A 14,513-nucleotide genomic window follows, 5' to 3' on the forward strand; every position below is an offset into this window, starting at 1 on the left:
TCAGATGAGCCCATGTGTGAATAGTAAAATAATTTTAAATATAAAATAAATTAAAAAAACATCCCTTTTTGTGGCGCAAGATGTTCATGTGTCTGAGAAATATTTGAAAACAACACTATTCACATCCAATTTTTTTTTTGCCTGAAGCTCCTCGAATGTCCAAACGATTCGAAATTTGCATGAATGTCATGCATTTGAGCATCTAGCACAACAAAAAAGCAGATTTTTTTGAATTTTTCTGCTATTTCTTGATTTTACTGTTCACAGGGTGTAGAAGGCCCTGAATTGAATTACCGCATCAATATATGTATGTGTTAGATAGCATATGTATGTATTTGGTTTTGTATATTTGTCGGGTTTGGTGAGAATTTAGTCTGTTCGGGAAAAATATTTGGCCAAGACATGATCCCGACCAGAACCCTAACTGAAGAGGAACCCACCCGAGTCTCGAAGTGGGACCATTTGCCAGTTGAGAAATTCACCCCCCAACCACCACCACCACTTTCCCTTAACTTGGAACGACAACTTGAGGAACCCACCCGAGTCTCGATGTGTTAATCCATTAACCTTTTTTCCAACTTGGAACGACGACTAAGGAACATATACTATACGTACACATATACATCAGCTAGTCAAATCAAGAAAAGCTGCGCCATGACAGTTATACCATATGTATACCCATAGCTGTTGTCGTGTAGAATATTAGGACCTAGCTAGTTAAAGATCTCCTATATTAGCTCTCAAAAGACTTGTGCTAATTTGAATGCCAAGGTCAAGAAACTACAGATGATCCATCACTTATTTCAGGATATCTTGTTCACACCTTTACAAGACTATCAATACATTTTCTGCCGTTTACTAGCAACCCAAAAGAAATGTAAAAATTATTAGCACATTTTTGTGCCTTATTTCAGCTACTAATAAATATAATTTGAAAGATATATCTGTGTAGGAGTTGATCACAACCACGTACATGTCGGCACTATTTCATTGGCGACTAGAAATATATATTATATGTGGTTTGCACGTCGTGTTCAGAGAGCTCAACATTAACTTGAATGCATTTCCAATAATTTCCGAACCATTTCTGGACCGCGTACATTCGACACATATTCCATTGACAAGGTAGGTCCAGTCAAAGCAAAACTCATGAGTCAAATTAAACATTCAATGACATTAGCACTCACTCAAAGGAGTCCATACACTTCAACATCAATGTAATCAACTAGTGCAAATTAAATTTTTAGTTATTATACATGTACAAGTTTCGCATTATACGTCATGATCATTCTAGTTGATGCGATTTTTACAATGCCCGGTCCATTGCGTCTATAAGAATCGATTTTCCGATGCATTTGGCAATCACACTTCAACCTAGATCACAAGGTTAAGCATTATGGCCTCCAACAACAACAAAAAAATGGCGAAGGGTGAGATGGCTAGCGTTGCAATGATTAGCATAGCACTACTATATCACATTCACGCTATTTTACTAACTTATTTATATATGTCTCATCTACCATGCAGGGGGCAGTAGTAAGACGGTTACTCCACTGAAGATTTATTCGGCTTCGCCAACACCTAATACTCGACAACATGATGCCACGAGTTCACGGGCTGCCACGGGTTAGTACCTCTCACCCATAGTTAAGTTATCCATTATTTTGTATTCAATTACCTGAAGGTAATCTGATTTGACATGCAAAGATGAGTACGAATCCAGTTACGCCGGTGAACATGCATCTTCTTGTACTGACTAATTAGTACCACCCCTTCCTTTCATGGATCACTTGAGTCTATTGTATCCGGCAATCGTAAACAGATAATATTTTTGGCATTGACATGTCTTGAACATTAATCCTAGATCATTAGCTTTAGTAGGCATATTATGCAGACAAACTTTGTATTTGTTTGAAATTTCATGATAAATCTAATAATGCTCTTTTCATTTGGTTTTGACTTCATCACATATGGTTTGAGTTCATCACATGCTCTAACTCATGTTAAAAAACCCTAACTAAAGAGGAATCCACCCGAGTGACGAAGTATGACCATTTGCCACTTGAGAACCCCCCCCCCCCCCCCCCACCAACACCACCACTTTCCCTATTTTTGGCCACACTCAAGTTTGCAATGGTTGCTTAGATTGCGGAAACTTTTGGTTTTGACCCTAATATAACTCATGTCTAGAAACCCTCCCCACATATGGTTTTGAGTTCATAACCACTGGTTGATTACCCCTATGACGTGCACATCACACACGGTCCAAGAGGAAGTGACAGTCAGCGAAACATTTGTACTCCATGACCATGTTGTCACCAACTCATCAGAAACAATCAACGCATGCATTGGAGTGGCACCGAGGGAAAGTGGTAGTTTTTTTCAATTGCTTCTCAGAAGAGGCTCTTTGACGCAAACATTCTACTACAAAGTACCCAATACTCATATGTGCTTAGGAAACCTAGTATCCTAGCCATTCCGTTTGTTATAGGGATAAGAGCCCGATCTACAATGGCCAACGTTGACACAGAAATAGAAAAATCCTTCGTTAATCCAATTCCCACGTAAAACTAAATGGATCTAGTAACCGTACTAGATGATATTTATGGGCAAGGATATAAATTCATGATCTATCATTTGCATATCCATCACAAGTCATACCTTCGTTGGACCGTTTCAAATCACGCCCACACCTACGCGCCTTTATAATTCCTGCTTGATTTTTTTGGATTCCATGTAGCAATTCATCCTTGTTTGAAATTCCTCTTCCAGATTAATGACCCAAAACCTTCCTCATCCTTCTCCCCGCGGTCTAAAGAAATTGCAGCCAAAGGTGTATTCTTCTTCATTGAATCCTTCCTCGTCGAAAGGTAGTGTCTCGTATATTTATCAAACCCCTCCGTGGTTCCATTATATAATTTGAGACCACTCAATAAGGTTGGAAGAGATGAAAGAACAACATTTATAATTTGAAGTCTCTCTCTTTAGAATTAGAACACATACTTAATCTCTTTTCCCCTCCTTCAATCAGGTGTAGAATTCCTAGGCATGTTATGCTCAAAGTCAAGCCCAAGTATGTGAAAGGGAAAGAGCCTCCCTGATGTTGTATGATATATGAGTATATCAGCACTTTGTCCTCTGCAACATTGTTTGGGACTGAAAACGAGTGCATTTTGCAAACCAAGATCCACGGTGGCTTTGACGGTTGAATCGAGCCGCACAAACTCACATAGAGGATGGCATATTAAGGAATAAATTTTACAGGGTCAAATAGACTATGAGTCCCATAAATAAACCGAAATTTGTTCATGTAAAATTAATGAATGGAACCTACTACTGAGCACATGTTCATAACTTATGATAAAAATACTGGTGATAGATAGGATCAGGAGAAGAGATGCGGAAGACACGAAGCCTCCTATGGGTAATTCGGGCATCAAACCCGAGGGCCCTCTGAGCAAACGCCACAATGCGTTTAACTTCTTATACATCTCTACTCCTTAAGTAGAAAGAAAGGCTTACTGTAAGAATAAGCCAAGCAAGTTTCTTTCGTTAATGGTGTCTAAAACTCCAAGATGGTTGGACTAAACCAAATATCTTAGTTTATGCAAACCACTGTACAGTTCTGTTGTGGATATAACTTTTGGAATAGCTTATTGCTCATGACATGCACAATAATACAAGACAATTATGCCCTAATTTGTTTTGCGGGGGCAACACTATGTTGTCTATTTGCTTCTCCTCTTAATTAAACATACTAAGATCGAATTGTACTGGTCAATTATCTATGTACGCAATGAATTATTCAAGCAAAAAAGAATTCCTATATTAGTAATGAGGAACGCATATCATGCAAATTCTAAAATAATAAATGGCTTGACTCGATGTGTTAATCCATTAACATTTTTTCCAACTTGGAACGACGACTAAGGAACATCTACTATATGTACACATAAACATCAGCTAGTGAAATCAAGAAAAGCTGCACCATGACAGTTATACCATATGTATACCCATAGCTGTTTTCGTGTAGAATATTAGGACCTAGCTAGTTAAAGATCTCTTACATTAACTCTCAAAAGACTTTTGCTAATTTGAATGCCAAGGTCAAGAAACTACACATGATCTAGCACTTATTTCAGGATATCTCGTTCGCACCTTTAGAAGACTATCAGTACATTTTTTGCCGTTTACTAGCAAGCCAAAAGAAATGTAAAATTTATTAGCACATTTTCGTGCCTTTTTTCAGCTAGTAATAAATGTAGTTTGAAAGATATATCTGTGGAGGAGCTGGTCACAACCACGTACAAGTGGGCACTATTTCGTTTGCAACTAGAATATATTATATATGTAGTTTGCACGTCGTGTTCAGAGAGCTCAGCATTAATTTGAATGCACTTCCAATAATTTCCAATCCATTTCTGGACCGCGTGCATTCGACACATATTCCATTGACTAGGTAGATCCAGTCAAAGCAAAACTCATGGGTCAAATTAAACATTCAATGACATTAGCACTCACTCAAAGGAGTCCATACACTTCAACATCAATGTAATCAACTAGTGCAAATTAAAATTTTAGTTATTATACACGTACTAGTTCCGCATTAGGCGTCATGATCATTCTAGTTGATGCAATTTTTACAATGCTCGCTCCATATGTGTGTATAAGAATCGATTTTTGCGATACATTTGGCAATCACACTTCAACCTAGCTCACAAACGGTTAAGCATTATGGCCTCCAACAACAACAACAAAATGGCGAAGGGTGAGCTGGCTAGCGGTGCTATGATTAGCATAGCACTCCTATGTCACGTGCACGCTACTTTACTAACTTATTTATATATGTCTGATATACCTTGCAGGGGGCAGTAGCAAGACAGTTACTCCACTAAGGATTCATTCGGCCTCGCCAACGCCTAATACTCGACAACATGATGCCACGAGTTCACGGGCTGCCACGGGTTAGTACCTCTCACCGATGGCTCGAGTATATCCATAGTTAAGTTATTTATTATTTTGTATTCGATTACCTGAAATTAGTTAGATTTGACATGCAAAGATGAGTGTGAATCCCGTTACTCCATTGGCATCGCGTAACGCTGGTGAACATGCATCTTCTTGTACTGACTAATTAGTACCACCTCTTCCTTTCATGGATCACTTGAGTCTATTCTATCCGGCAATCGTAAACATATAATATTTTAGGCATTGACAGGTCTTGATCATGAATCCTAGATCATTAGCTTGAGTAGGCGTATTTTGTAGAAAAACTTTGTATATGTTTTTCTGAGCTGCAGAACTTTGTATTGTTTGATATATTTTTCATGATAAATCTAATAATGCCTTTTTCATCTGGTTTTGGGTTCATCACATATGGTTTGAGTTCATCACATGCTCTAATACATTTTTAAAAACCCTATCTGAAGAGGAACACACACGAGTCTCGAAGTAGGACCATTTGCCACTTGAGCAATTCACCCCCCCCAACCACGATCACCACTTTCCCTTTTTTCGGCCATGCTCAATTTTGCAATGGTTGCTTAGATTGCGGATACTTTGGTTTTGACCGTAATATTACTCATGTCTAAAAACGTCCCCACATATGGTTTTGAGTTCATAACCACTGGTCGATTACCCCTATTACAGGCACATCACACACGGTCCAAGAGGAAGTGACAGCCATTTGAACAGTTGTAATCCACGACCATGTTGTAACCAACTCATCAGAATCAATCAACACATGCATTGGAGTGCCACCGAGGGAAAGTGGTAGTTTTTTCAATTGCTTCTCGAAAGAGGCTCTTTGACGCAAACATTCTACTACAAAGTACCCGATACTCATATATGCTTAGGAAACCTAGTATCCTAGCCATTCCATTTGTTATAGGGATAAGAGCCCGACCTACAATGGCCAAGATTGACATATAGTAGAAAATTCCTTTGTTAGTCCAATTCCCACGTAAAACTAAATGGTTCTAGTAACCATAGTAGATGATATTCATGGGCAAGGATGTAAAATCATGATCCATCATTTCCTATACCTTCTGGATAAAACCTCACATGGTGTATTTGCATATCCATCACAAGTCATATCTTCATTGGACCGTTTCAAATCACGCCCACACCAACGTGGCTTTTTAATTCCTGCTTGATTTTTTATTTGGATTCCAAGTAGCTATCCATCCTTGTTTGAAATTCTGAACTTCCAGATTAATGACCCAAAACCTTCCTAATCCTTTTCCCTGCGGTCTAAAGGAATTGCAGCCAAAGGTGTATTCTTCTTCTTTGAATCCTTCCTAGTCCAAAGGTAGTGTCTTGTATATTTATCAAACCCCTCTGTGGTGCCATTGTATAATTTGAGACAACTCAATAAGGTTGGAAGAGATGAAAGAACAACATTTATAATTTGAAGTCTCCCTCTATCGAATTAGAACACATACTTAATCTCTTTTCCTCTCCTTGAATCAGTGGTAGAATTCTTAGGTATGTTATACTCAAAGTCAAGCCCAAGTATGTGAAAGGGAAAGAGCCGCCCTGACGCTGTTCGGAATATGAGTATATCTGCACTTCCTCTGCAACATTGATTGTGACTGAAAAATGAGTGGATTTGCAAACCTAGATCCAGGGTGGCTTCAATGGTTTAATCGAGCCGCACAAACTCACATAGAGGATGGCATATTATGGAATAAATTTTACAGGCTCAAATAGACTATGGGTCCCATAAATAAACTGGAATTTGTTCGTATAAATTTATTGAATGGAAGCTACTGCCGAGCACATGTTCATAACTTCTGATAAAAATACGGGTGATAGATAATGTCAGGAGAAGAGACGCGGAAGATACGAAGCCTCCTATGGGTTATTCGGGCGTCAAACCCGAGGGCCCTCTGAGCAAACACCACATTGTGTTTAATTTCTTATACATCTGTACTCCCTAAGTAAAAAGAAAGGCTTACTATAAGAATAAGTCAAGCAAGTTTTTTTCGTTAATGGTGTCTAAAACTCCAAGATGGTTGGACCAAACCAAATGTCTTTGTTTATGCACACCACAGAACAGTTATGTTGTTGATATAGCTTCCTGAATAGCTTATCGCTCATGACGTGCACTATAATACATGACAGTTATGCCCTAATTTGTTTTGCGGGGGCAACACTGTGTTCTCTGTATGCTTCTCCTCTTAATAAACATACTAAGATTGGATCGTACTGGTCAATTAGCTATGTACCCAATAAATTATTCAAGCAAAAAGAATTCCTATATTAGTAACGAGGAACACATATCGTGCAAATTCTAAAAGAAAAAATGGCTTGACTCGATGTGCTAATCCATTAAGTTTTTTCCAACTTGGAACGATGACTAAGGAACATCTACTATATGTACACATATACATCAGCTAGTCAAATCAAGAAAAGCTGCGCCATGACAGTTATACCATATGTATACCCATAGCTATTTTCGTGTAGAATATTATGACCTAGATAGTTAATGATCTCCTACATTAACTCTCAAAAGACTTGTGCTAATTTGAATGCCAAGGTCAAGAAACTACAGATGATCCATCAGTTATTTCAGGATATCTTGTTCACACCCTTAGAAGACAATCATTACATTTTTTGTTGTTTACTAGCAAGCCAAAAGAAACGTAAAATCTATTAGCACATTTTCATGCCTTATTTCAGCTACTAATTAATATTGTTTGAAAGATACATCTGCGGAGGAGCTGATCACAACCACGTACATGTGGCACTATTTCGTTTGCGACTCAAAATATATTTTATATGTGGTTTGCACGTCGTGTTCAGAGAGCTCAACATGAATTTGAATGCACTTCCAATAATTTCCAAACCATTTCTGGACCACGTGCATTCGACGCATATTCCATTGACTAGGTAGATCCAGTCAAAGCAAAACTCATGGGTCAAATTAAACATTCAATGGCATTAGCACTCACTCAAAGGAGTCCATACACTTCAACAACAATGTAATCAACTAGTGCAAATTAAAATTTTAGTTATTATACACGTAGAAGTTTCGCATTAGATGTCATGATCATGCTAGTTGATGCGATTTTTACAATGCCCGCTCCATATGCGTCTATAAGAATCGATTTTTCCGATGCATTTGGCAATCACACTTCAACCTAGCTCACAAAAGGTTAGCTTTATGGCCTCCAGCAACAACAACAAAATGGCGAAGGGTGAGATGGCTAGCGTTGCAATGATTAGCATAGCACTACAATATCACATTCACGCTATTTTACTAACTTATTTATATATGTCTCATATACCATGCAGGGGGCAGTAGCAAGACGGTTACTCCACTGAAGATTCATTCGGCTTCAACGACATCTAATACTCGACAACATGATGCGGCGAGTTCACGGGCTGCCACGGGTTAGTACCTCTCACCGATGGCTCGAGTATATCCATAGTTAAGTTATTTATTATTTTGTATTCGATTACCTGAAAGTAATCTGATTTGACATGCAAAGATGAGTACGAATCCTGTTACTCCACCAGCATCGCGTAACGCCGGGGAACATGCATCTTCTTGTACTGACTAATTAGTACCACCTCTTCCTTTCATGGACCACTTGAGTATATTCTATCGGGCCTTTGTAAAAATATAATATTTATGGCATTGACACATCTTGAACATGAATCCTAGATCATTAGCTTTAGTAGGCATATTCTGCAGAATTTTTTTGTATATTTCTTTCAGCTGCAAAACTTTCTATTGTTTGAATTATTTTTCATGATAAATATAATAATGCTTATTTCATCTAGTTTTGAGTTCATCACATATGGTATGAGTTCATCAGATTCCCTAACTCATGTCTAAAAACCCTCCCCACATATGGTTTGAGTTCATAACCACTGGTTGATTACCCCTATGAGGGGCACATCATACATTGTCTAAGAGGAAGTGACAGCGAGCCAAACAGTTGTAGTCCACGACCTTGTTGTCACAAACTGGTCAGAAACAATCAACGCATTCATTGGTGTGGCAGCGAGGGAAAGTGGTGGTTATTTTCAGTCGCTTCTCGGAAGAGTCTCTTTGACGCAAAAAACCAACTAGAAAGTTCTTGATACTCATATATGCTTAGGCAACCTAGCATCCTAGCCATCATTTTTAATAGGGATAGCAACCCAGTCTTCATTGGCCAAGGTTGACACAGAAAAGGAAAATCCCTTTGTTAATCCAATTCCCACTGAAAACTAAATGGATCCAACAACCATAGTAGATGATATTTATGGGAAAGGTTGTAAAAGCACGATCCATAATTTCCTATCCCTAGTGGATAAAACTTAACCAGGGGCATTTGCATATCCATCACTAGTCATATCTTCGTTGGACTGTTTCAAATCATGCCTACACCTACACGCAGGGACGGAGCTGCCTTGTAAGCTATGGGGTAAATTGACCCGAATGAAATTAGCAAATCCTTCACCAATTTAGCAATAATCATTGTTTATTTATAGAAGATGACCCCATTAAACTTTTTTTCTAGCTTTGTCCCTGCCTACACGTCGTTATAATTCCTGCTTGATTTTTTTATTTGGATTCCAACTAGCAACCCATCCTTGATGTTTGAAATTCTGAACTTCTAGGTTAATGACCCAAGACCTTCCTAATCTTTTCCCTGCAGTCTATATTAAATGTAGCCGAAGGTGTATTCTTCTTCTTTGAATCCTTCCTCATCCGAAAATTGTGTATCGTATATTTATCAAACCCCTCCATGGTGCCATCATATAATTTGAGACAACTCATAAGTTTGGGAGAGATGAAAGAAAAACATTGATAATTTGAAGTGTCCCTCCATAATCAGACACATACCTAATCTCTTTTCCCTTACTTGAATCAGGGGTGTAATTCGTAGGCAGGTTATGCTCAAGGTCAAGGCCAAGTATGTGAATGGGAAAGAGCCTCCCAGACACTTGTAGGATATATTAGTATATCGGCACTTTGTTTTGTGAAACACTAATTGGGACTAAAAATGAGTGGATTTAGCAAACCTAGATGCGCCGCACAAACTCACATCGAGGATGCCATATTAAGGAATAAATTTTACAGGGTCAAATAGACTATGGGTCCTATAAATAAACGAAATTTGTTCATATATAACAACAAATGAATGGAAACTACTGTCGAGAACATATTCATATAACTTTTAATATAATATACGGAGGGTAGATAGGATCAGGAAAACAGATGCGGAAGACACGGAGCCTCCTATGGGTTATTCGGGTGTCAAACTTGAGGGCCGTATGAACATCTGCCACAATGCGTTGAACTTCTTATACATCTGTACTCCTTAAGTAAAAACAAAAGGCTCACTGTAAGAATAAGTCAAGCAAGTTTCTTCCGTTGATGGTGTCCAAAACTCCAAGATGGTCAGACCAAACCAAATGCCCTAGTTTATGCACACTCAGAACAGTTCTGCTGTTGATATAGCTTTTCGACTAGCTAATCGCTTATGACATGCGCTATAATACAGGACAATCATGCCTTATATATTTTTTTTGCGGTGCAACACTGTGTTGTTTGTACGCATCTCCTCTTAATTAAATATTCTAAGATTCAATTGTACTGGTTAATTAGCTATGTGACCAATAAATTATTCAAGCAAAAAAATTCCCGTATTAGTAATGAGGAACATACATCATGCAAATTCTAAAAGTAAAAATGGCTTGACTCGATGTGTTAATCAATTAACTTATGTTCCAACTTGGAACGACGATGAAGGAACATCTACTATATGTACGCATATAACTCAGCTAGTCAAATCAAGAAAAGCTGCGCTATGACAGTTATAACATATGTATACCAATTGCTGTTTTCGTGTAGAATACTAGGACCTAGCTAGGTAAAGATCTCCTACACTCTCAAAAGACTTGTGCTATTTTGAATGCCAAGGTCAAGGAAACTACACATGATCCAGCACTTATTTCAGGATATATTGTTCACACCTTTAGAAGACTATCACTACATTTTGTGCCGATTACTACCAAGGAAAAATAAATGTAAACATTTATTAGTGCATTTTCGTGTCCTATTTCAGCTACTACTAAATATAGTTGAAAGATATATCTGTCGAGGAGCTGATCACAACCACATACATGTGGGCACTATTTCGTTTGCGATTAGAAATATATTTTATATGTGGCTTGCACGTCGTGTTCAGAGAGCTCAACATTAATTTGAATGCACTTCCAATAATTTCCAAACCATTTCCATACTGCGTGCATTCACACATATTCCACTGGCTAGGTAGATCCAGTCAAAGCAAAATTCATGGGTCAAATTAAACATTTAATAACATTAGCACTCACTCAGAGGAGTCCATACAATCCCACATCATTGTAATCAGCTAGTGGAAATTAAAATTTTAGTTATTATAGACGTACTAGTTTTAGATTTCATGATCGTTCGAGTTGATGCGATTTTTACAATGCTGCTCCATATGCGCCTATAAGAATCGATATTTTCAACCTAGCTCACAAACAGTTAAGCATTATGGCCTCCAACAGCAACAAAATGGCAAAGGGTGAGCTGGTTAGCATTGTAATGATTAGCATAGCACTCCTATACCACATGCACTCTACTTTACTAACTTATCTTTATATGCCTGATATGCCGTGCAGGGGGCAGTAGCAAGACGGTTACTCCACTGAAGATTCATTCGGCTTCGCCAACACCTAATACTCGACAACAGGAAGCCTTGAATGCACGGGCTGCCACGGGTTAGTACCTCTCACCGATTGCTCGAGTATAGGCAGAGTTAAGTTATGTATTATTTTGTATTAGATTACCTGAAAGTAATCTGATTTGACATGCAGCGATGAGTATGAATCCTGTTACTCCAGTGACATTGCGTAATGCCGGTAAACATGCATCTTCAGGTATTGATTAATTAGTACCACCTCTTCCTTTCATGGATCACTTGAGTCTATTCTATCCAGCCTTCATAAACATATAATATTTTTGACATTGACATGTCTTGAACATGAATCCTAGATCATTAGGTTTAGTAGGCATCTGCTGCAGAAAAACTTTGTATACGATTATTTGAGCTGGAAAACTTTGTACTATTTGAAGTATTTTTCATCTTACCGATATATAAATATTTTTATACAAGTAATAAGAGATAGAAAATTTTGCTTCACGCCTTCTATCAAGTCATTTATTTTTGAATCTGTGGTTATTAACCCACGGATGCATGTAGTAACCATTTAACTTATATATCTTCTGATTTTTCATGTACTGAGGATTAAGCCCTGTGCTAGTACAAGAAAAACTAATTTAGTACCACCTCTTCCTTTGATGCATGGATAACTTGAGTGTATTCTATCCCGCCTCTGTAAATAGATAAATTTTTTGACATTGACATGTCTTGAACATGAATCATTGACCATTAGCTTTAGTGAGCATATGTTGCAGAAAAGTTTGTACTATTGAAATATTTTGGATGATAAATCTAATAATACTATCTTTCATCTTAAAAATTTGCTGCACACCATCTATAGCAAGTCATTTATTTTGGAATCTGTGCTTAGTAACCCACATACGCATGTACTGATTTCCCATGGAGCAAGGATTAAGCCCTGTGCTTGTATTAGAAACTTGATTGCGGGGAATAAGAGTTATCATCTATATTCTTTTAGTAATTAGTTGATTGTCATGCAGCTAGTGGTATGCCTGCGAGTGGAAGGAGACCATCCACAACAGAGCAGCAGAAACAAAGTCAGGCATCTTCTACTGGTTTGTACCTTGTCACTCGAGCTGGAGGTATAGAGTTTTTTTTTTGAAGCTCTGGACAGTGGGGAAGACCCCCACTGACTTTGTATTACCAAAAATTAACGTCTACAATCAGGAAGTATTTACATGGTGAAAGTGGCTGGAGGCATAGAGTCCTGCCTATGTATACAATACTCCACGGCTTCACCTATGCATACAAGATCACTTTTACTGAATCAATTTTACTGGATCTATCATGAAATACGTATTCAAAATGTAATGATTAGGTATTATATATGCTGATACTTTTTCATGTAAACTTGATCAAAATTGACACTACTTGATTTAAACAAAGAAAAGACTAAATGGCTTTGTATACATCAACGGAGGGAGTACTAATCGACTCATATCACACTAGACTGCAGTGAACATATATGTCCATTACGTGGCACCTGATTTTCTGCTCTGCATTTTTTTATCTAGGTTCCATTCCTTGTCCAAAATGATTTTGCTAAAGTTTCTTTTGTCATCTCCCGGTGATCTTGCGTGCATGCAGATCAACCCAGACGTCAAGCCCCATCATCATCAGCGAGCAATAGGAATGGGCAATCATCAGCAAGCAGCAGTCAAAGGGGGCATGCAGAGTCTCATGGTGCCGGAAAACCGAAGTCTACAGGAACAAAAAACAAGTGAACTCTATAGTATCTTGCTTATGGATGGTAATGATTTATTGCTCTACTTATGTACATACTGCGCACCTCAGAGACTTTGTCTTATTGAATTAAATCTTGTTTTTACTCAGGCAAGCTATGATGCGTGTAGCAGTTCAATCGTCCGATGTTCGATCTCTAAAATAATACAAATAATATGTGTATTGTACTCTCTTATAAATTGGTTGTAATTTAGTCGGTACGCAAGTGGAACTAAGAGAAATATATGAATCTGTTACGTGTAGTGGTTTGTAATTGCCTCTCGATGGATTTGCATGCTGCCCCTAGTCCCTATTTATGTAGTGTGTATTGAGTTCACATGTATTTGGGATTTGGGGTTGTACTAAAAAGTATTTCAGAGTGTGTAACTCACAAAAATAGTTCATTTATCTTAAAGTATTTACCATGGATGTTGATGAACGAAAGGTGCTCTACCATATATGTTGTTGCTCCCAATACTTGCGCGCAGAGCACAACCAGGCTTGCTACAACAAACGAGCACATGCAGCACACGTCGCACTGGCAAGTACGAAGAAAGGCTCCTGCCCTAGCGGTGAACCTCACCTCCAACACGACGTCATGAACGCGCATGGCAGAGCGCTGGCCAGCCCAACTGTAGGTAAGTTTGATTCTCCAGTTTCGGTGGTAAGTGCCTTCGGTAGCGAAAAATGCCAAACGGAGACCGAGCTCCATGGAGGCCTTGATTTGAAAACTTCAACATTCATACTTTTCAGTTTCAAAAAATTCTGAAAGAATACACGTTTACCTAGAGACATAATGTACATGTGTGTAGATTTTTAGGTCGAAATACCCTAAAATGAGAGCTACACAAAAAACTAAAAAATCAGGGGCTTTTTGGCATGTCTATTGTTCACCCTCAAAGTCTGTGTTTTTTTTGTGCAGCTCGCAATTCAGTGTATTTCATCCTGAAATTTTATACACATACACATTACATCTTTGAATTTTACACATACACACATATACATCACACACTAAGGCCTGCTCGGTCTCCAAAATGCCCTACTCGGTAGCGACTGCAAAATGCATGCACTTTGTTCTTA

General features: G+C 38.2%; 1 protein-coding gene across 4 annotated transcripts; it reads left to right on the top strand.

Annotated features, from left to right (window-relative positions):
* Nucleotides 1-1,258: 1,258 nt before the first annotated feature.
* On the top strand, nt 1,259-13,830 carry LOC109754898 (uncharacterized). 4 transcript variants are annotated; one of them, XM_020313786.4, is made up of 10 exons: nt 1,259-1,430; nt 1,528-1,626; nt 2,773-2,870; nt 4,866-4,964; nt 8,299-8,397; nt 11,650-11,748; nt 11,845-11,907; nt 12,692-12,793; nt 13,299-13,461; nt 13,545-13,830. In XM_020313786.4, exons 3-9 carry the CDS (start codon nt 2,777-2,779, stop codon nt 13,433-13,435), a joined length of 693 nt encoding a protein of 230 aa, XP_020169375.1. In that variant the 5' UTR covers nt 1,259-1,430; nt 1,528-1,626; nt 2,773-2,776; the 3' UTR covers nt 13,436-13,461; nt 13,545-13,830. The 4 variants fall into 4 exon arrangements, with proteins under 4 accessions (XP_020169375.1, XP_020169373.1, XP_020169374.1 ...); XM_020313784.4 differs by lacking the exon at nt 2,773-2,870; XM_020313785.4 differs by lacking the exon at nt 2,773-2,870 and having other exon boundaries at nt 12,692-12,766.
* Nucleotides 13,831-14,513: the final 683 nt, after the last annotated feature.

This window comes from Aegilops tauschii, chromosome 7, assembly GCF_002575655.3.
Source record: "Aegilops tauschii subsp. strangulata cultivar AL8/78 chromosome 7, Aet v6.0, whole genome shotgun sequence".
NCBI lineage: Eukaryota > Viridiplantae > Streptophyta > Magnoliopsida > Poales > Poaceae > Aegilops > Aegilops tauschii.

Bases quoted from the DNA above. Each gene is read 5' to 3' on its own strand.
- LOC109754898 (XM_020313784.4), top strand. From the start codon at position 1,397: ATGGCCTCCAACAACAACAAAAAAATGGCGAAGG. The intron at 4,965-8,298 runs GTTAGTACCTCT...TATACCATGCAG, and splicing joins GAGTTCACGGGCTGCCACGG to GGGGCAGTAGCAAGACGGTT. The intron at 8,398-11,649 runs GTTAGTACCTCT...TATGCCGTGCAG, and splicing joins GAGTTCACGGGCTGCCACGG to GGGGCAGTAGCAAGACGGTT.